The sequence below is a fragment of the Lathyrus oleraceus genome, chromosome 7 (genome assembly GCF_024323335.1).
Source record: "Lathyrus oleraceus cultivar Zhongwan6 chromosome 7, CAAS_Psat_ZW6_1.0, whole genome shotgun sequence".
Lineage (NCBI taxonomy): Eukaryota > Viridiplantae > Streptophyta > Magnoliopsida > Fabales > Fabaceae > Lathyrus > Lathyrus oleraceus.
The window spans coordinates 486,636,888-486,660,829 of NC_066585.1; the positions used below are offsets into that span (position 1 = coordinate 486,636,888).

General features: G+C 33.7%; 3 protein-coding genes across 3 annotated transcripts; 2 read left to right on the top strand and 1 right to left on the bottom strand.

The window, feature by feature from the left end:
• The first annotated feature begins 561 nt into the window (after positions 1–561).
• Positions 562–4,552, top strand: LOC127104480 (LEC14B protein). Its single transcript, XM_051041666.1, has 10 exons — positions 562–567; positions 611–702; positions 794–839; positions 2,178–2,419; positions 2,526–2,628; positions 2,736–2,855; positions 2,966–3,043; positions 3,237–3,413; positions 3,645–3,722; positions 4,037–4,552. The coding sequence occupies exons 1-10, from the start codon at positions 562–564 to the stop codon at positions 4,232–4,234; spliced, it is 1,140 nt and encodes a 379-aa protein (XP_050897623.1). The 3' UTR covers positions 4,235–4,552.
• A 5,479-nt stretch (positions 4,553–10,031) lies between these two features.
• Positions 10,032–16,480, top strand: LOC127104481 (dihydropyrimidinase). The gene is made up of 10 exons (XM_051041667.1): positions 10,032–10,091; positions 10,200–10,262; positions 10,374–10,491; positions 11,834–11,851; positions 11,910–11,968; positions 14,528–14,695; positions 14,874–14,931; positions 15,671–15,940; positions 16,064–16,275; positions 16,436–16,480. The coding sequence occupies exons 1-10, from the start codon at positions 10,032–10,034 to the stop codon at positions 16,466–16,468; spliced, it is 1,059 nt and encodes a 352-aa protein (XP_050897624.1). The 3' UTR covers positions 16,469–16,480.
• Positions 16,481–22,084: 5,604 nt separating this feature from the next.
• Positions 22,085–22,586, bottom strand: LOC127104482 (norbelladine synthase). The gene is made up of 2 exons (XM_051041668.1): positions 22,499–22,586; positions 22,085–22,413 (listed from the first exon to the last, which is right to left on the bottom strand). The coding sequence occupies exons 1-2, from the start codon at positions 22,584–22,586 to the stop codon at positions 22,085–22,087; spliced, it is 417 nt and encodes a 138-aa protein (XP_050897625.1).
• Between the last annotated feature and the right edge of the window lie 1,356 nt (positions 22,587–23,942).

The following is a 23,942-nucleotide window of genomic DNA, read 5'->3' on the forward strand; positions in this document are numbered from 1 at the left end:
TTGTAATTTGTACAAGTAAAGTGTAAACTTTGAATTTTGTTTGAAATCGTGATTTCCGTTTTTGATTTGGTTCTCACAATATAGATAATGCATTCATAGTAAGCAAGTTACTTTAACTTGTTGGTATCTTCCAAAGGAAACTAGAAATAGGATGTTTGGTTTAGTAGGACTTTCTAATTGTATCTTGTTCTTTTTCCTCTTTCAAAAGACTTCCCATAAAGGTCAATGCCACTCTTTTATGCTTATAACATCATGCGTTTTTATAATTCCGTCTTTTTGTTTACTCTAAAATGTTACTCTTTTTATTTCCCAAAATTATTTTAAAATGATAACTAACTTGTTCGTCCGAGTCTTTGTAGGAAGGTATGTACGCTCTTGTCATGAATAGATCAAAAAATGAGTCTTGTGGTCATTACAGGTAATGTTCTTCTATGGCCTCTTTTCATTTGGTTTTTAGAATGTATGCCAAGTGATTGTTTTGTTACAAATAGTCAATACTGCACAAATCTATAATAAATATTGGATTGTTTCTGACACTTTCTTTTTTATATTATTCGGGTAATGGTTGTATTGTTTTGATTTCACTGTTTCTTTTGGTCATATTTGATAGGGAGAGCCAGCAGTTGAGGTTACAAATGACGGTGTTGATGCTGTAGGGCATACAATTGGTACATATTTGGAGGTCATTTCCAACTTAGGAAGGTTCTCAATCCCAAGAGTGTGATCAAACCATCATCACTGGCTAAAGATTATTTTGAATCCATAACTAACTAGATCGTCCGATACTTTGTAGGTACCACACCTTTGCTATGATCATGTCAGTCTTGAGGCCCTTAGAGGTAATGTTCTTATGTATGCCTCTTTTAATTTGGTTTGATTTGTTTGTGCTCAACAAATTATTCAGGTTCATTCGTTGATTTCGTTTATTAATATGTACAAGTTTTATAAAAACGTGAAGCCTTTTTTTGACTTGAACATTTTTTCAGATATTATTCAGGTTTTTTTTGAACTATGCAATGATTAAATGAACTTGTTCTTTGTCTAAATTCAATATTTCATCCATATTAAATCTGGCTGCCTTACTTCACTTGTTCAGTTTATTTTTTCTGAATTTATAGTAACTTGTGACCTTTTCCATGAGATATAGAAAGGGATGCAGGGAACCTTGGATATGGAGGCATAATTCGGTCTGCACCCCAACTATTTTTCATATAGAGTTTCATGCATTACATTAGATTAAATCACATAAATTTGTTAATTAATCTGTAGAACCTACATCTCCGATCAAAGGGGTGTCAAATGTTAGACGATTTACCTCTGAGTATTGTTTATTTGTTGAAGGAAACCTAATATCCTATAAAAGTAAGAAACAAAATGTAGTTGCAAGATCAAGTGCTGAGGTAGAATATAAGGTTATGACACTATTAACATGTGAGGTCGTTAGGTTGAATCAACTGCTCAAAGAACTTCAATTTGAAAAAATAAGACCATGACACTTATTTGTGATAACCAAGTCCCATTACATATTGTTTCGAATCTAGGTTTCATGAGAGGACCAAACATTGTCAGAGAGAAGTTAGAATCAGGCGACATTATCACAAGTTTTGTCAACTCTAATGATCAATTGACATGTGTTTACCAAATCCCTACGAGATCCTAAAACTAATTATATATGTGGCAAGCTTAGTGCATTTAACTTATATGCTCAAATTTGAGGGAGAGTGTTAATATTTGTATATAGGATACTTTCGAAGAAACAAGTTTGTAGATAATGCATTCATAGAAAGTAAGTCACTTTAACTTGTTGGTATCATCCAAAGGTAACTATAAATACTATGTTTGGTTTGGTAGGACTTTCTAACTGTATGTTGTTCTTTTTTCTTTTTCAAAGACTTACCATAAATGTCAATGTCACTCTTTTATGCTTATAACATAATGTGTTGTTATAATTTCGTCTCTTTGTTTACTCTAGAATGTTACTCTTTTTATTTCCCAAAATTATTTTGAAGTGATAACTAACTTATTCGTCGGAGTGTTTGTAGGAAGGTATGTACGCTCTTGTCATGAATAGATCAAAATGAGTCTTGGGCAGTTTCTCGCATTTTCTTTTTTATATTATACTGGTAAGGGTTGTATTGTGTTTTGATTCCACTGTTTCTTTTGGTCATATTTGATAGGGAGAGCCAACCGTTGAGGTTACAAATGAAGGTGTTGATGCTGCAGGGCATACAATTGGTACATCTTTGGAGGTCGTGTTCAAACTTAGGAAGGTTCTCAACCCCAAGAGTGTGATCAAACCAACATCACTAGTTAAAGATTATTTTGAGAATAACATCTATCGAATAAATTTCAGACGAAAGACTTTGGTAAACTCCTATAGTTTTTGGGTATTGAGGTATTCCAATCTAAAGATGATAAGGTAATTTCTCTGGGGAAATATGCTATGGATACTTTTGAAGAAACAAGTTTGTAGATAATGCATTCATAGAAAGTAAATCACTTTAACTTGTTGGTATCATCCAAAGGTATTTGCCTGTAAATGGTCCTTGGCTTATCGACCAGATGCCTAGTCGAGCGTATGTGTCTCAGTTTTCAGCTGATGGTAGTCTTTTTGTTGCTGGGTTCCAGGTAATATATTCCCACCTTTAACATTTTATCATAAAAATATACTTTTTTTTTTTGCTGTAAGGTATATGCATGCTATAGTTTTGATTCTGATTAAATTATTTTTTCAGGGAAATATCATAAAAATATACAATGTGGACAAAGGTTGGAAAGTTCAAAAGAATATTCTAACCAAGAGTTTGAGATGGACAATCACTGATACTTCTCTTTCCCCTGATCAACGCAGTCTTGTAAGTTGCTGTGTTTTATCTTCAAAATAACAGGAAAGAAAAATGTCTACATCTTTTTAATCCATTGTTTTAATGGCTTAATCTTATGGCATATGAATCTTCAATTTCAGGTTTATGCCAGCATGTCGCCCATTGTACACATTGTAAATGTTGGATCTTCTGAAACTGAGTCACTAGCAAATGTTACGGTACTCACAACTAATTCTGCACTTTGGTTTTAACTTCTAATTTGGCAAACACTAGTTTTTTTGAATGCTATAAGGTATCTGAGTCTTAGAAATTGGATGTTCCATGACGTGTCTAACTGGTGGATTTCCTAGGTTCTTTTTTATGGTGTTCTTTTCATATTTTTAATGTGCTTTTGGTTCTTATATTATGCAGGAGATCCACGATGGTTTGGATTTTTCATCAAATGATGATGGAGGATACTCTTTTGGAATTTTTTCTGTGAAATTCTCAACAGATGGGAGGGAATTAGTAGCAGGAACTAGTGGTGATTCTATACATGTATACGATCTTGAAGCAAACAAGGTTTCACTTCAAATTTTAGCACACGCGGTAATGATACTAGCCATAAAATATCCCATCTCTTTAGCTTCAAATGATTTGAGCTATTGGTTGTGTCTTTATATTAGTGCCTGTGAAATTCTATCTGAAAGTGTCTGCTTGATCATCAATCTATCATTTTTTTGGACAAATTATTTTCATATTGTGGTGATTTTTTATGGATCAAGAGAATTAACGCATAGCATAGATGTTCTAACTTTTGATTTTCATTTTATGTTGCAGGCTGATGTAAATACTGTATGTTTTGCTGATGAAACTGGCCATCTTATTTACTCTGGAAGTGATGATAGTTTCTGCAAGGTATGTCCTACATCATAAGACGTCTTATTCTATTAAGATATTATTCGCTTTTTCCCTCTTTTTGAGTGTCCCAACTTTTGTTTTTATTTAGAAGCAATGGCCATCTTTTAAACAGGAAATCAGTCTCATAGTCATACCATCAGGGTTAAATTAAATATTGACCTTGAGAGCAGTTATTAGATGAGATACATGTCAAATCTTTTAGTTTTGGTTTTCGTCACTTATTGCAGAAACTTCATAATTAGAGCTGTTTGGTTGTACTTTCCCTCTTGATTTTAAGTGATTGACACATTCTAATGTACAAATTTGTTTAGGTCTGCGATCGGCGTTGCTTAAATGCTAAAGGCAAGCCAGCAGGGGTTTTGATGGGGCATCTTGAGGGCATTACATTTATTGATACCCGTGGAGATGGACGCTATTTCATTTCTAACGGTAAAGATCAGACCATAAAACTTTGGGACTTATGCAAAATCTCGTCCAATGTTACCTGGTATGTTCTTTTTCCTTTCTAGTAATCTATATTTTGAAGTCCATATCTGTTGAATCTAAAGAATATGATGTGTTTTGACAAAATGTTCAATAAATAATGGTTACTAGTGTACTTCTGCTAATGGGAAAGATTAAAGTAGTGTGGAAAGATTAAAGTACTAGTATACTCCATGTGAGTACATGTTTCTGAAGGTAATTGTGTTTGGAATTTGCAATCATCTTACATCTTAGGGTTCTTTTGGTTCAAATGAGGGGAGGGGAGAGATTTTAATGGAGGAAATGGGAGGTGGGAGATTTATTTTTAATCAGATAAATGTTTGGTTCAAAAGAGGGGAGAGATTTTAATTAAAAATGTGTTTGGTTCAGGAGGGGAGGAATTTTATTAATAATTTATATTTTTATCTTTATGATCTTATATAAGTCATATGAAATTCAAATGTGAAAAACTCATACATATTTTTTTGGTAATAAAATTTCTAATATTGAGTGACTAAAAAATATTAATTTACCACATAACGTTAAAAAATTGAGTACATTTGATTCGGATTATAACTCTCCAACACAAATTAAACTATATGCTCATACTGGACCATATGAATTTGTTGAGGAACTTTCCGAATACAGTGAGTGGTTGAGTTCTGCAGTTTATTTTGAGCTATTTCTGACACTTTCTTTGATTATACGGGTGTCAGTGGTATTGTTTTCATTTTGAAATGTGATTCTGGAGTCCCAACACCAAACCGTATTAGATTTTTCTTGACAGAGAGTGGTTAGTACTACCAAGGTTTCATGATTTGCTCACTTTACTGTGACATGTCATCACTGTACTAAAGCTGCTTTGGGGATAAGGATGCTTGACCAAGTGCGTGTTAACTCATTGCTATCTTTATTTGTTATAGATTGATGAACTATTTGATGGTTTTGTTTTATTTCCCAACATTATTTTGAATCCATTATTAACATGATCGTCGGAGACATTGTAGGTACCACACCCTTGCTATGAATATTTCATAAATAGATCAAAAACAGTCTTGAGGTCATCAGAGATGATGTTCTTCTGTTTGCCTCTTTTGATTTGGTTTGATTTGTTTGTGCTCAACATATTATTCAGGTTCATTCTTTCATATCATTTTTTGAATTAATATGTACAATTTTTATAAAAATGTGAAGCCTTTTTTTGATTTGAACATTTTCTCACTCGTCTTAATGACTTTTTGTTGGCTTTCTTGTAGTGAGCTTATTTACTTTTCAATGCTTACATTGATAATGTGTTGTGGATTTTGTAGGAGGAAAACTTGGAAGAGGTCATTGCACTTACTGTGATATAACTGTTAAATTGTTTGTCTCACACATATCTTTCAGATGGAAAGGATAATACTGACATTATGAATTTGTTACAGGCCCCGCCCAGGGAGCAAGCGTATGTGACATTTTCATTGTATTAGATTGTGTTGATCCTACTATTTCTAGCAATTTAAGGCATCCCATGATGCACCATTTTGCAGGGATAGGTTTTTTTCGGACTTACCCTTAAGTTTTCTTCAATGCATGGAAAGTGTTGTCGTTTTTTAAAATTATTTAGGTCGAATGCCAGTAATTTCCAATGCAAATTGTTTTTAATTCAAGTCATGATGGTAACGTTTATTGTAGGAAACACATTCTATGCATTTGAAGATGTTGTTTTTTCTATTAACAAATGTTAATATGTTAGTTTTATTATGGTGTGGGTAGGAATAGAACCATCAACCTCAACTCTCTCACTCCATCCTCAAACCACCAAGCCAAGTTTATATCTCTCTATATAATGATATGGTCTAGTTTTGTCTTAGCATTTAGGAGCTTTAATCTACATTCTAATATACATAATTTATGGAGATATATTATTATATTTCTATATTGGCGGAGCTGTAGAGGTAGTAATTGCACAAACTCTCGGTACTTAAGTGAGTTATTGATAATTTCATACTGGACCATATGAATTTGTTGAGGAACTTTACGGTTACTGAATATGATTCCATTTTGTATGACTTCCAAAATCATATTTTCTAATTTGTACAAATTTGCTTTAGTGGTTTTTCTTCAATGAAGTTACAGCATGGCTACAGTTCATTTAAAATTAGCCATCTTCTTCTTGTGTCGTCTATAAGAAAAATTGCACGGTTGACTTAATATATCCTTGTTATGGTTTTATGGACAATCTTTCTCAATTATTATTATTTGATTGTGCAATTGTGAAGTTGTTATGATCTGCTTGTGATTAGTATGTTCTTTTATTTACCAAAATTATTTGAATTCATAACTAACTTGATCGTCGGAGTTTTTGCAGGTACCACACCTTTGGTTTGGTGTGTCATGCTATGCTCATGAGTATGATGAAACAGAAAGGAAATGCAACATCTTAAAAGCATGGTAGGAAGTTTACCTTTGATTTGAGCTGCTGGCCATGCTTAGCAGTCCGGTCTTCAACCGAGCTGAGTGAATGAGATTCATTGACATGGGGGGCCTTCTGAAACCTTGGAAATGGGCAGAGGCTGAAAACTTTGGGTGTCAGGCTGTGTTTGAAGTGGGGAGACATGCCTCAAATATAAATTCTGTGTTTGAAGCATAGCTTATGTGATTCATCCATGATGCTTTAATTGACTTGTATGTGAAGTTCAATTTGCCATATAGTTCTGATTTGTTTGGTTTGATACCATTTTTCTAGATTCTATTGCATCTCTACTTGATAGGAGTCCATTAGCCTTAGAAGCATGGCTAGGGTTTGAATTTGATTATTACCTATGTCAACCCTTGAGAATGCTTTGATATGATGCCTTTGTGATATTTTGGTTTTCCTTATTAATTCCATGTTTTTGATCTCATTCATCTACCATATCATTGGATATGTCTAAACTGTCCACACTTGTGTTCATTTCACTTTACAAATTTACATGTTGATCATATGCTTTGATGCTTAATTTGGGTGTGATGTTGTTGCTCATTTTGATTTGATAACTTGTTATTTGCTTTTATTCTTCTTCCATGACTTGCTATGGATCACTTTATTTATATTTCATCTATCCTGTCATGACTTGATATGTTTTGTTTAGTTTCCATCTTTTTTCCATGACATGATATGGATTATTCTGTCTACCTTCTATATGTTCTTCCATGACTTGATATGGATTACTTTGTTATCTCTTATCTATTCTTCCATGACTTGATATGGACTGCTTTGCCTTTATATTATCATTTCTTTACCTATGACATTATATGGATGGCTAATTACTTTTCTCTTATCATGACCTGATGTGTCTTACTTTGTGAATTTGTTCCTACTTTCACCATGACTTGATATGGATTTGTCTTCTTCTTTAGCTCTTTTACTTGTGTGGATAGCATGTTCCCCATAGAATTTCTTTGGTTCATTATTGGTTAAGATTGGACTAAAGGAGACCTTAGGTTTCATCTAGAGTTTGAGTTTCTGAACACTGTAACGAAGGATGACTTCTTCAGTGGCCAGGCCGCAGCATTGGCTGGTGGGACGACAATGCACATTGACTTTGCCATACCAATTGATGGGAGTTTAACGGCCGGTTTCGAAGCCTATGAAAAGAAGGCGAAGAAGTCTTGCATGGATTATGGTTTCCATATGGCTATTACCAAATGGGATGAAACAGTTGCAAGAGAAATGGAGCTCATGGTCAAGGAGAAAGGTTATAATTTTACTTCCTTTTTGCATTTTAGATAATTTGGTTTATTATGAGGCAATAACCCTGTGGAAGGGCTCTGAGGAATTTATTTCACGTAGTAAGTACATCTTTGTTTTCTGATTGTAGGTATCAATTATTTTAAGTTTTTCATGGCTTACAAAGGAGCTCTTATGATCGGTGATGAGCTTCTTCTACAAGGACTTAAAAAGTGCAAGTCTCTCGGTGCCTTAGCCATGGTCCATGCAGGAAACGGAGATGCTGTGGATGAAGGGCAAAAGAAGATGATAGAGCTTGGAATAACTGGACCCGAGGGACATGCTCTTTCAAGGCCTCCAGTGGTTAGTCTCATTTTTGCTCTTTTTAATAAATAGTTTACTGAATAATAGAATTGAAGAGAATAATGGAATACAGATACTGATCATGTCTGGTTTCATTTCATCGTCTAGTACTCTAGACTATTTTACTACGGCATAATGATATTTTCTCCTCATTTTTCAGCCACCCCTTTACATCTCTGACAATCACACTTAGTCGACTTACTTCACACTTAGTCGACTTACTTCACAGCCACCCCTTTTAGAAAACCAGAATTTCATGTATATGGACCCAACATATTATTCAAAAAAGTTTATTTGACAGCAATATATAAGACAGTTATTGCCCTTTTGTAATTTGTACAAGTAAAGTGTAAACTTTGAATTTTGTTTGAAATCGTGATTTCCGTTTTTGATTTGGTTCTCACAATATAGATAATGCATTCATAGTAAGCAAGTTACTTTAACTTGTTGGTATCTTCCAAAGGAAACTAGAAATAGGATGTTTGGTTTAGTAGGACTTTCTAATTGTATCTTGTTCTTTTTCCTCTTTCAAAAGACTTCCCATAAAGGTCAATGCCACTCTTTTATGCTTATAACATCATGCGTTTTTATAATTCCGTCTTTTTGTTTACTCTAAAATGTTACTCTTTTTATTTCCCAAAATTATTTTAAAATGATAACTAACTTGTTCGTCCGAGTCTTTGTAGGAAGGTATGTACGCTCTTGTCATGAATAGATCAAAAAATGAGTCTTGTGGTCATTACAGGTAATGTTCTTCTATGGCCTCTTTTCATTTGGTTTTTAGAATGTATGCCAAGTGATTGTTTTGTTACAAATAGTCAATACTGCACAAATCTATAATAAATATTGGATTGTTTCTGACACTTTCTTTTTTATATTATTCGGGTAATGGTTGTATTGTTTTGATTTCACTGTTTCTTTTGGTCATATTTGATAGGGAGAGCCAGCAGTTGAGGTTACAAATGACGGTGTTGATGCTGTAGGGCATACAATTGGTACATATTTGGAGGTCATTTCCAACTTAGGAAGGTTCTCAATCCCAAGAGTGTGATCAAACCATCATCACTGGCTAAAGATTATTTTGAATCCATAACTAACTAGATCGTCCGATACTTTGTAGGTACCACACCTTTGCTATGATCATGTCAGTCTTGAGGCCCTTAGAGGTAATGTTCTTATGTATGCCTCTTTTAATTTGGTTTGATTTGTTTGTGCTCAACAAATTGTTCAGGTTCATTCGTTGATTTCGTTTATTAATATGTATAAGTTTTATAAAAACGTGAAGCCTTTTCTTGACTTGAACATTTTTTCAGATATGATTCAGGTTTTTTTTAACTATGCAATGATTAAATGAACTTGTTCTTTGTCTAACTTGGAAGAGTTTGGTGAATATTAAAATAATAGAGTTAATACCTATTATGTCGTTGCACTTACTGTTATATTGTTTGTTCCGCACATATCTTTCATGTGTCTGTTTATGTTCTATAGAATGCATACATGCTAATGTTGATGTTTTGATATTGTTTCTATTTCAATTATTCCTTCATGAATGATCGTTTGATTATTTATGAGTTTGTCTTTAGATTATTTCTTCCATTGTTTGATTTTGAATAAGGTTTGTATTTTAATTGTTGGAAGCTGTTGTATTAATCAATGAATGATGTGAATCTAAATCTAATATAACAATCTGATTTAGTTCAATCTCCTAAGCTTTGTTTATTTTATTAACAGAAAACAATTAACTACACTTGTTTGCATTTTCCAGGAGTAACTAGAAATGCAAATATCTAATGGTGAAGGATAATACTAACATTATGAATTTTGTTTCAGGCCCCGCCAAGGGAGCAGGTGTATGTGACATTTTTCGTATTGAGTTTCATGCACTTCATTAGATAAAATGAACTTGTTCTTTGTCTAATTTCAGTATTTCTTCCAAATTGCCTTACTCACTTGTTCAGGTCATTTTTGCTGATTTTATAGTAATTTGTGATCGGTTCCACGAGATATCGAAAGTGATGCAGGTCACCTTTGATTTGGAAGCATAATCCGGTCTCCATCCCAACTATTCTTCGTATTGAGTTTCCCTCTTGATTTTAAGTGATTGACACATTCTAATGTACAAATTTGTTTAGGTCTGCGATCGGCGTTGCTTAAATGCTAAAGGCAAGCCAGCAGGGGTTTTGATGGGGCATCTTGAGGGCATTACATTTATTGATACCCGTGGAGATGGACGCTATTTCATTTCTAACGGTAAAGATCAGACCATAAAACTTTGGGACTTATGCAAAATCTCGTCCAATGTTACCTGGTATGTTCTTTTTCCTTTCTAGTAATCTATATTTTGAAGTCCATATCTGTTGAATCTAAAGAATAGGATGTGTTTTGACAAAATGTTCAATAAATAATGGTTACTAGTGTACTTCTGCTAATGGGAAAGATTAAAGTAGTGTGGAAAGATTAAAGTACTAGTATACTCCATGTGAGTACATGTTTCTGAAAGTAATTGTGTTTGGAATTTGCAATCATCTTACATCTTAGGGTTCTTTTGGTTCAAATGAGGGGAGGGGAGAGATTTTAATGGAGGAAATGGGAGGTGGGAGATTTATTTTTAATCAGATAAATGTTTGGTTCAAAAGAGGGGAGAGATTTTAATTAAAAATGTGTTTGGTTCAGGAGGGGAGGAATTTTATTAATAATTTTATTTTTATCTTTATGATCTTATATAAGTCATATGAAATTCAAATGTGAAAAACTCATACATATTTTTTTTGGTAATAAAATTTCTAATATTGAGTGACTAAAAAATATTAATTTACCACATAACGTTAAAAATTGAGTACATTTGATTCGGATTATAACTCTCCAACACAAATTAAACTATATGCTCATACTGGACCATATGAATTTGTTGAGGAACTTTCCGAATACAGTGAGTGGTTGAGTTCTGCAGTTTATTTTGAGCTATTTCTGACACTTTCTTTGATTATACGGGTGTCAGTGGTATTGTTTTCATTTTGAAATGTAATTCTGGAGTCCCAACACCAAACCGTATTAGATTTTTCTTGACAGAGAGTGGTTAGTACTACCAAGGTTTCATGATTTGCTCACTTTACTGTGACATGTCATCACTGTACTAAAGCTGCTTTGGGGATAAGGATGCTTGACCAAGTGCGTGTTAACTCATTGCTATCTTTATTTGTTATAGATTGATGAACTATTTGATGGTTTTGTTTTATTTCCCAACATTATTTTGAATCCATTATTAACATGATCGTCGGAGACATTGTAGGTACCACACCCTTGCTATGAATATTTCATAAATAGATCAAAAACAGTCTTGAGGTCATCAGAGATGATGTTCTTCTGTTTGCCTCTTTTGATTTGGTTTGATTTGTTTGTGCTCAACATATTATTCAGGTTCATTCTTTCATATCATTTTTTGAATTAATATGTACAATTTTTATAAAAATGTGAAGCCTTTTTTTGATTTGAACATTTTCTCACTCGTCTTAATGACTTTTTGTTGGCTTTCTTGTAGTGAGCTTATTTACTTTTCAATGCTTACATTGATAATGTGTTGTGGATTTTGTAGGAGGAAAACTTGGAAGAGGTCATTGCACTTACTGTGATATAACTGTTAAATTGTTTGTCTCACACATATCTTTCAGATGCAAAGGATAATACTGACATTATGAATTTTGTTACAGGCCCCACCCAGGGAGCAAGCGTATGTGACATTTTCATTGTATTAGATTGTGTTGATCCTACTATTTCTAGCAATTTAAGGCATCCCATGATGCACCATTTTGCAGGGATATGTTTTTTTCGGACTTACCCTTAAGTTTTCTTCAATGCAATGATTAAATGAACTTGTTCTTTGTCTAATTTCAGTATTTCTTCCATATTAAATTTAGCTGCCTTACTCACTTGTTCAGGTCATTTTTGCTGATTTTATGGTAATCTGTGATCGGTTCCATGAGATTTAGAAAGTGATGCAGGGACGCCTTAAATCATGCTCAACAAGCTGCTAGAGTGTTCAAAAACAGAAGCAGCCTGCGGTCTACCCTATTGGAAGCACCATCCGTTCTTCAACCCAACTACGAGTGGATGAGTGTCATTGACTCGAGGGCCTGCTGGAACATTGGAAATGGGCAAAGGGTGAAAATGTTGGGTGACAACTGGTTCCTGGGTCAGACTCAGTTTGAAGTGTGGAGTCCTGCCTCAACCCTAGTGATTCGGTTAATCGAAGATGACGCAAACAATGGAAATTGTGAGTTATTCTTCATCTATTTTAATGCTGATTAAGAAACAAAAGATAAAGTTCTTAGATGATGAGATTCCTCACATGATCACACTATCGTCACCTCATCATACTCCCTCACCACTGCAGCAAACACGCTTACCGTTAATGAATGAAATGATTAAGCTTGGTGAGATGCGGTTAGAACTGTTTCGTCTCATTAACAACACCCAAGAAGCCATTGATGCTGAGAGAACGAGGAAAATCGCAATCTTGATGTCATTTAGATAGTAACTAACAACTTTTTATTCATTTCAAATTGATTTTAATGTTATTTTGAATCTATGCTTGTGTCATGATGAGTAGGATGAAACTCCTTCTTCATGTAATGTATCTGTCTTTTTGCACTTACTGTGTGATCTAACAATCAAATTATTTGTCCCACTCATTTCTTACATACGATAATCACGTTGCAGTTTAGGTCCTATACATTGCATTCATACAAAGTAACTTGAAATAGAAAGATATTTAGTATGTTGTTCTTTTTCCTTTTTCAAAGACTTGCCATAAAGGTTAGTGTCACTCTTTTATGCTTATAATTCCATCATGTCTTGCTAATTTCTTTACTCTAAAACGTTACTCTTAGTGTCTTTTCATGTCACAAGTCTTACTATTTTGTCAGAGTCTTTGCAGGCAGATACCACAACCTTGCTATGCACGTGTCATGAATAGATTAAAATCAGTCTTGAGGTCCTTATGAGGTAATGTTCTTCTGTTTGTCTCTTTTAATTTTGTTTTCACTATATATATACACAAGGTGATTGTTTTGTTATAAATACTGCACAAATATTGTGGCGAAATGCTACTTTCCGAATATAGTGAGTGGTTGAGTTCTGCAGTTTATTTTGAGTTATTTTTGACACTTTCTTTGATTAAACGGGTGTCACAGTGGTATTGTTTTCATTTTGAAATGTAATTCTGGAGTCCCAACACCAAACCGTATTAGATTTTTCTTGACAGAGAGTGGTTAGTCCTACCAAGGTTTCATGATTTGCTCACTTTACTGTGACATGTCATCACTGTACTAAAGCTGCTTTGGGGATAAGGATGCTTGACCAAGTGCTTGTTAACTCATTTCTATCTTTATTTGTTATAGATTGATGAACCATTTGATGGTTTTGTTTTATTTCCCAACATTATTTTGAATCCATTATTAACATGATCGTCGGAGACATTGTAGGTACCACACCCTTGCTATGAATATTTCATAAATAGATCAAAAACAATCTTGAGGTCATCAGAGATGATGTTCTTCTGTTTGCCTCTTTTGATTTGGTTTGATTTGTTTGTGCTCAACATATTATTCAGGTTCATTCGTTTATTTCATTTTTTGAATTAATATGTACAATTTTTCTAAAAATGTGAAGCCTTTTTTTGATTTGAACATTTTTTCACTCGTCTTAAGGACTCTTTGTTGGCTTTCTTGTAGTGAGCTATTTACTTTTCAATGCTTACATTGATAATGTTTTGTGGATTTTGTAGAAGGATAACTTGGAAGAGTTTGGTGAATATTAAAATAATAGAGTTAGTACCTATTATGTCGTTGCACTTACTGTTAAATTGTTTGTTCCGCATTTATCTTTCATGTGTCTGTTTATGTTCTATAGAATGCATACATGCTAATGTTTGATGTTTTGATATTGTTTCTATTTCAATTATTCCTTCATGAATGATCGTTTGATTATTTATGAGTTTGGCTTTAGATTATTTCTTCCATTGTTTGATTTTGAATAGGGTTTGTATTTTAATTGTTGGAAGCTGTTGTATTAATCAATGAATGATGTGAATCTAAATTCTAATATAACAATCTGATTTAGTTCAATCTCCTAAGCTTTGTTTATTTTATTAACTGAAAACAATTAACTACACTTGTTTGCATTTTCCAGGAGTAACTAGAAATAGAATGCAAATATCTAATGGTGTCCGACACCGACCCATATCTACACCTCTTATCATCGAGTTTTGAATTTGGATTTTGAAATTCAGTTTTGTGAAGCTGGAATCGGGTACAGAGATTCTTCCTGTGGACCTTCAATTCCATCATCATCCAAGTTGTTGATCAAAGGCGGTACTGTGGTTAATGCTCACCATCAACAAATCGCCGATGTTTATATTGAAGACGGTGTCATCGTTGTTGTTAATCCAACTATCACTGTATTATTTCTCAAATGAATCATTCTTAACTTGCAATTATTTACTCCAAGACACTTATCATGTTAAAATGAACACAATTCTTAAGAAATGAAAATAGAAAGTGTTTTCACAAATTTTGTATTCAACTTTATGCTTTCTGTCCTAGGATTTTTTACTTTTGTAATTTCGGTATTGCCAGGTTGGAGATGAGGTGCGTGTCATAGATGCTACTGGCACTGGCAAGTTTGTTATGCCAGGTTAGACCTTTGATTTTTAATCTTACAACACTTCCAATGATGATTCTTTCTGGGTTTATAACTATGTAGTACTTACACCTATGCGGTTGCGACAATTTTTTAAAACCTTGCTTATATTTGACACTTTAGGTTGAAGGTGTGTCTCGGTGACTAACATTTATATGACACTGACACTGACACGTGTGGATACATACGATCAATGATCACTTCCATTTCAACGTATTATTTTTGATGCCTACGTGTCAGGGTTGATATCATGTTTGTTGTTTGTGTTTGAATTGGTATTTCGTAGGCTCTTATTAGTTCTCTGAGGTTTTACCATCGGAGTGCTCCACTTCATATCTAGGGTGAAAATGTATTGTTATAGAAGCAATCCATTCTTAGCAATAATTAAGAATAGTGAAGAGTTTGTGTGAAATTCAAAGGAGCGCTATGTCCCTCTTATGCAGACCAATTGAAGTTCTTTAAGAACTACATCATTGGTGTGAAAAGTGAGTGATTTACTTAATTAAAAGTGTTGTGGCATAGTTGAGTCCACTTAGTCAACCTAAGATGGGTTCTATTGTTGTTGATGCTCTAACACCTATACAATAGTTAAATGCTTCTTAAACGAATCACCGTAGCGATGTCACTTGTATGCATGAATTTAGTTTCTTACATTTCATCTTGATGTCAATTTGACATCATCATCATCAGATTTTGACATACCATATGATTGCATCTTTTTGTTTACTAACAGGAGGCATTGATCCTCATATTTATCTAGAGTTTGAGTTTATGAACACTGTAACGAAGGATGACTTCTTCAGTGGCCAGGCCACAGCATTGGCTGGTGGGACGACAATGCACATTGACTTTGCCATACCAATTGATGGGAGTTTAACGGCCGGTTTCGAAGCCTATGAAAAGAAGGCGAAGAAGTCTTGCATGGATTATGGTTTCCATATGGCTATTACCAAATGGGATGAAACAGTTGCAAGAGAAATGGAGCTCATGGTCAAGGAGAAAGGTTATAATGTTACTTCCTTTTTGCATTTTAGATAATTTGGTTTATTATGAGGCAATAACCCTGTGGAAGGGCTCTGAGGAATTTATTTCACGTAGTAAGTACATCTTTGTTTTCTGATTGTAGGTATCAATTATTTTAAGTTTTTCATGGCTTACAAAGGAGCTCTTATGATCAGTGATGAGCTTCTTCTACAAGGACTTAAAAAGTGCAAGTCTCTCGGTGCCTTAGCCATGGTCCATGCAGAAAACGGAGATGCTGTGGATGAAGGGCAAAAGAAGATGATAGAGCTTGGAATAACTGGACCCGAGGGACATGCTCTTTCAAGGCCTCCAGTGGTTAGTCTCATTTTTGCTCTTTTTAATAAATAGTTTACTGAATAATAGAATTGAAGAGAATAATGGAATACAGATACTGATCATGTCTGGTTTCATTTCATCGTCTAGTACTCTAGACTATTTTACTACGTCATAATGATATTTTCTCCTCATTTTTCAGCCACCCCTTTACATCTCTGACAATCACACTTAGTCGACTTACTTCACACTTAGTCGACTTACTTCACAGCCACCCCTTTTTGAAAACCAGAATTTCATGTATATGGACCCAACATATTATTCAAAAAAGTTTATTTGACAGTAACATATAAGACAATTATTGCCCTTTTGTAATTTGTACAAGTAAAGTGTAAACTTTGAATTTTGTTTGAAATCGTGATTTCCGTTTTTGATTTGGTTCTCACAATATAGATAATGCATTCATAGAAAGTAAGTTACTTTAACTTGTTGGTATCTTCCAAAGGAAACTAGAAATAGGATGTTTGGTTTAGTAGGACTTTCTAATTGTATCTTGTTCTTTTTCCTCTTTCAAAAGACTTCCCATAAAGGTCAATGCCACTCTTTTATGCTTATAACATCATGCGTTTTTATAATTCCGTCTTTTTGTTTACTTTAAAATGTTACTCTTTTTATTTCTCAAAATTATTTTAAAATGATAACTAACTTGTTCGTACGAGTCTTTGTAGGAAGGTATGTACGCTCTTGTCATGAATAGATCAAAAAATGAGTCTTGTGGTCATTACAGGTAATGTTCTTCTATGGCCTCTTTTCATTTGGTTTTTAGAATGCATGCTAAGTGATTGTTTTGTTACAAATAGTCAATACTGCACAAATCTATAATAAATATTGGACTGTTTCTGGCACTTTCTTTTTTATATTATTCGGGTAAGGGTTATATTGTGTTTTGATTTCACTGTTTCTTTTGGTCATATTTGATAGGGAGAGCCAGCAGTTGAGGTTACAAATGAAGGTGTTGATGTTGCAGGGCATACAATTGGTACATATTTGGAGGTCATTTCCAACTTAGGAAGGTTCTCAACCCCAAGAGTGTGATCAAACCAACATCACTAGCTAAATATTATTTTGAATCCATAACTAACTTGATCGTCCGATACTTTGTAGGTACCACACATTTGCTATGATCATGTCAGTCTTGAGGCCCTTAGAGGTAATGTTCTTATGTTTGCCTCTTTTAATTTGGTTTGATTTGTTTGTGCTCAACAAATTGTTCAGGTTCATTCGTTGATTTCGTTTATTAATATGTACAAGTTTTATAAAAACGTGAAGCCTTTTCTTGACTTGAACATTTTTTCAGATATGATTCAGGTTTTTTTTAACTATGCAATGATTAAATGAACTTGTTCTTTGTCTAACTTGGAAGAGTTTGGTGAATATTAAAATAATAGAGTTAATACCTATTATGTCGTTGCACTTACTGTTATATTGTTTGTTCCGCACATATCTTTCATGTGTCTGTTTATGTTCTATAGAATGCATACATGCTAATGTTGATGTTTTGATATTGTTTCTATTTCAATTATTCCTTCATGAATGATCGTTTGATTATTTATGAGTTTGGCTTTAGATTATTTCTTCCATTGTTTGATTTTGAATAAGGTTTGTATTTTAATTGTTGGAAGCTGTTGTATTAATCAATGAATGATGTGAATCTAAATTCTAATATAACAATCTGATTTAGTTCAATCTCCTAAGCTTTGTTTATTTTATTAACAGAAAACAATTAACTACACTTGTTTGCATTTTCCAGGAGTAACTAGAAATGCAAATATCTAATGGTGAAGGATAATACTAACATTATGAATTTTGTTTCAGGCCCCGCCAAGGGAGCAGGTGTATGTGACATTTTTCGTCTTGAGTTTCATGCACTTCATTAGATAAAATGAACTTGTTCTTTGTCTAATTTCAGTATTTCTTCCAAATTGCCTTACTCACTTGTTCAGGTCATTTTTGCTGATTTTATAGTAATTTGTGATCGGTTCCACGAGATATCGAAAGTGATGCAGGTCACCTTTGATTTGGAAGCATAATCCGGTCTCCATCCCAACTATTCTTCGTATTGAGTTTCATGCACTTCATTAGATTAAATCACATACATTTGTGATTCTAGTAGATGGAAAGTGTATTCAATTTGTTAATTGCTCTGAAGCATCCTCCACACCTCTCATCAACGGCATGTCTGGTGTCCGACACCGACCCAAATCTACATTCAATTTAATCATTTTTTTTCAAATTATTACTGGTGTCGACGTATCAGTGTCGTGTCTTGCGTCCGTATTTTATATGTTAATTGTATTATATAGAGATTTTAAGTGCCTTGCCCGGATTATTATTATCCATATGTAGTAACCGTGTCTTTAATAGATATTGATGCACATCAACTTGAAAAGTTGCAAATTGTTTTTAATTCATTTCAGATCAGGTAATCTCCAAAAGTTGCAAATTAGTATAATACTACAAAAATTTGTTCACAAAATCAGTGCATTTGTTTTCATCTATGTGATTTCTTTGTGCTATCTACCTATGTCCACTAAATTATAGGTTTTGAATCCTGTTGTCTCTATTTGTTATGATAAAACAGTGTATGTATAATAAAGCTTTTCACTAAGAGATTGCACAACAATGTTTTTAACGTAACACATTTTTTTTATTAATTCTGTAGAAAGTAAATCACTTTAACTTGTTGGTATCATCCAAAGGTAACTAGAAATACTATGTCTGGTTCGGTAGGACTTTCTAATTGTATGTTGTTCTTTTTCCTTTTTCAAAGACTTCCCATAAAGGTCAATGTCACTCTTTTATGCATATAACATCATGTGTTGTTATAATTTCGTTATTTTTAGTTACTCTAAAATGTTACGCTTTTTATTTCCCAAAATTAGTTTGAAGTGATAACTAACTTGTTCGTCTGAGTCTTTGTAGGAAGGTATGTACGCTCTTGTCATGAATAGATCAAAACGAGTCTTGAGGTCATTACAGGTAATGTTCTTCTATTGCTTCTTTTCATTTGTTTTTTACAACAAATACAAAGTGAGTGTTTTGTTACAAGTAGTAAATACTGCACAAATCCATAACAAATATTGAGCAGTTTCTCGCACTTTCTTTTTTTTATATTATACTGGTAAGGGTTGTATTGTGTTTTGATTTCACTGTTTCTTTTGGTCATATTTGATAGGGAGAGCCAGCAGTTGAGGTTACAAATGAAGGTGTTGATGTTGCAGGGCATACAATTGGTACATCTTTGGAGGCCAAACTTATGAAGGTTTTCAACCCCAAGAGTGTGATCAAACCAACATCACTAGCTAAAGATTATTTTGAATCCATAACTAACTTGACCGTCTGATACTTTGTAGGTACCACACCTTTGTTATGACCATGTCAGTCTTGAGGTCCTTAGAGGTAATGTTCTTCTGTTTGCCTCTTTTAATTTGGTTTGATTTGTATGTGCTCAACAAATTATTCAGGTTCATTCGTTGATTTCATTTATTAATGTACAAGTTTTATAAAATCGTGAAGCCTTTTCTTGACTTGAACATTTTTTCAGATATTATTCAGGTCTTTTTTGAACTATGCAATGATTAAATGAACTTGTTCTTTGTCTAAATTCAATATTTCTTCCATATTAAATTTGGCTGCCTTAGTTCACTTGTTCAGTTTATTTTTTCTGAATTTATAGTAATTGGTGACAGGTTCCATGAGAATAGAAAGTGATGCAGGGAACCTTTGATTTGGAAGTATAATTCGGTCTGCACCCCAGCTATTTTTCATATAGAGTTTCATGCATTTCTTTAGATTATATCACATAAATTTGTTAATTGATATGTAGTACCTACACCTCCGATCAAAGGCGTGTCCAATGTCAGACACGTGTTGGTTCCTAACACTAACACATCCACATTCAATTGATTAATTTTTTCAAATTATTATTGGTGTTGACGTGTCACTGTCGTGTCCCATGTCCGTATTGTATAGGTTAATTTATTAATTAGTGCATAAAGAAAAGTTTGAAATCCATAATATGAAATTTCTAGTGCCTTGTTCTGGTCATTGTTATCCATATGTGGTAATTGTGTCTTTAATAGATATTGATGTACATCAACTTGAAAAATTGCGTATTGTTTATAATTCATTTTAGTTCCCAGTCATTTCCAATTATGACTACGAAAATCTTTTTATTATTACTTCAATGTGGTTACAATATGTAGGTAAAAAGTCATCCTGCATATTTTCTGATTTGTATTAATTTGCTGAAGTGGTTTTCCTTCAAATGTGGTTGCAGGGATTTGTCATTGTCTCAGCTTTACTCAATACAACATTGCTACAGTTCATTTAAAATTATCCATCTTCTTCTGCAATCTATAAGAAAAATTGCACGGTTGACTTAATATACCCTTGTTATGGTTTTATGGATAATCTTTCTCAATATTTGAATATGCATCTGTAAACTTTTCATGATCTGCGGGAGAATATCTAAGATACTATGTTCTTTTATTTACGATATTATTTTGAATTCATAACTTGACCGTCGGAGTTTTTGCAGGTACCACACCTTTGTCGTGTCATGCTATGTTCATGAGTATGATGAAACAGAAAGGAAATGGTAGGAAGTTTGGTTTGCTGTGATCGGTTCCATGAGATTTAGAAAGTGATGCAGGGACGCCTTTGATCATGCTCAACAAGCTGCTAGAGTGTTCAAGAACAGAAGCAGTCTGCGGTCTACCCTATTGGAAGCACCATCCGTTCCTCAACCCAACTACGAGTGGATGAGTGTCATTGACTCGAGGGCCTGCTGGAACATTGGAAATGGGCAGAGGGTGAAAATGTTGGGTGACAACTGGTTCCTGGGTCAGGCTGAGTTTGAAGTGTGGAGTCATGCCTCAACCCTAGTGACTCGGTTGATCGAAGATGACGCAAACAATGAAAATTGTGAGTTATTCTTCATCTATTTTAATGCTGATTAAGAAACAAAAGATAGAGTTCTTAGATGATGAGATTCCTCACATGATCACACTATCGTTACATCATACTCCCTCACCACTGCAGAAAACACGCTTACCGTTAATGAAAAAAATTATTGAGCTTGGTGAGATGTGGTTAGAACTGTTTCGTCTCATTAACAACACCCAAGAACGAGGAAAATCGCAATCTTGATGTCATTTAGATAGTAACTAACAACTTTTTATTCATTTCAAATTGATTTTGTTAGGTACGTTGTTTTATTTACCCAATGTTATTTTGAATCTATGCTTATGTCATGATGAGTAGGATGAAACTCCTTCTTCAGGTAATGTATCTGTGTTTTTGCACTTACTGTGTGATCTAACAATCAAATTATTTGTCCCACTCATTTCTTACATACGATAATCAGGTTGCAGTTTAGGTCTTATACATTGCATTCATACAAAGTAACTTGAAATAGAAAGATATTTAGTATGTGTGTTTATAGGATGAAGGATCCTTTCATATGTAAATTACACATAAGTGAATCTATTTATTAGTCATTTAAAATTTTTAAAAATAGCATTTTATAATTCTTTATTTATTTAATTGGGGGTTTAAATAAATAGAAAATTTGATCTAACATTTTACATCCTAGTATCAGCCGATCTGACGGTGTAAAAGATCTTGCCAATTTTATTTTACACCTTCAAAAGCTAAAGGTGTTGAAAACATACAAGTTTTACATTAAAAAGTGACAAAATCCGAAACACACATTAAATGGATAAATCCTTAGACAAAGTAGCTTTCATTCTTTTATTCAGAAACTATAGGCAATGAGTTTTCCCTTCTCTCACTCTCGTATTACTTTGAAGTAGATAGTTACTATTTTGCATCTTTTGCAGCCTTGTTTCTTCCCCAGATAATTCTTAGCAACTTGTACAATGTTAGCCAATGGATCGATTGAAACAAGTGAAGCATTAGCTTCTTCTTTAGCTTCATACTCTAGTGTAGACTTGATTATGCTCGAATCTTCACCTTTCTCTATAACTTCAAAACGAACTCTAAATAACTTGAATCCAAAATCCAAGTATCCACCTTCAACTACCTCTACTTCTTTGATATGCTTTTCATTATCAATCTTGGTGAACTTCTCATTGTAACTAGCTGGACCAGGTATACCTGATCAATCTCCAACCAAAACATTGTAAATAACATTGTATATATGGTATAGTATATATGCTGTTGTTCCTGCATCAGAATGGACTCGTAAAATCTTGTAAATAATACCCCTGTTGCTGTTCTGGTTTAATTACTGTTTGCATTAAATCATATTCAATCCGTGATTTCGACATTGATAATGTGCCGATATACTGCTGTTTATGTGTGTGTCTTATACGATGTTTCACTTCCGATTTAATCATGTAGTTGCTGCGATTATGCATCTATTGACTTGTAAATTTGGATTGTGTATTCGTTTGCGTGACTGTTTCAATTACAGCTTTGTAGACTTGTAAATTAATGTTGGTGTTTACCACTGTTGTACGTTCGTTCTTGAACGTTATTTATCCTAGCTTAAGTTTGGTAAACAAATGGTTTTGTTTTTTTTCATGGCATAATATATGTATCCGTATAATATGTATGTTGCTGTTCTGGTTTAATAAGGCACAATATATGTTGCTGTTCTGGTAATACATTGTATATATGGTATAGTATATATGCTGTTGTTCCTGCATCAGAATGGACTCGTAAAATCTTGTAAATAATACTCCTGTTGCTGTTCTGGTTTAATTTCTGTTTGCATTGCTAAATCATATTCAATCCGTGATTTCGACATTGATAATGTGCCGATATACTGCTGATTATGTGTGTGTCTTTTACGATGTTTCACTTCCAATTTAATCATGTAGTTGCTGCGATTATTTTTCATTAAGTTGTTGCAAATCATGTCAGAGTCTTTGCAGGCAGGTACCACAACCTTGCTATGCACGTGTCATGAATAGATTAAAATCAGTCTTGAGGTCCTTATGAGGTAATGTTCTTCTGTTTGCCTCTTTTCATTTTGTTTTTACTATATATATACACAAGGTGATTGTTTTGTTATAAATATTGCACAAATATTGTGGCGAAATGCTACTTTCCGAATACAGTGAGTGGTTGAGTTCTGCAGTTTATTTTGAGCTATTTCTGACACTTTCTTTGATTATACGGGTGTCAGTGGTATTGTTTTCATTTTGAAATGTAATTCTGGAGTCCCAACACCAAACCGTATTAGATTTTTCTTGACAGAGAGTGGTTAGTCCTACCAAGGTTTCATGATTTGCTCACTTTACTGTGACATGTCATCACTGTACTAAAGCTGCTTTGGGGATAAGGATGCTTGACCAAGTGCGTCTTAACTCATTGCTATCTTTATTTGTTATAGATTGATGAACTATTTGATGGTTTTGTTTTATTTCCCACCATTATTTTGAATCCATTATTAACATGATCGTCGGAGACATTGTAGGTACCACACCCTTGCTATGAATATTTCATAAATAGATCAAAAACAGTCTTGAGGTCATCAGAGATGATGTTCTTCTGTTTGCCTCTTTTGATTTGGTTTGATTTGTTTGTGCTCAACATATTATTCAGGTTCATTCTTTCATATCATTTTTTGAATTAATATGTACAATTTTTATAAAAATTTGAAGCCTTTTTTTGATTTG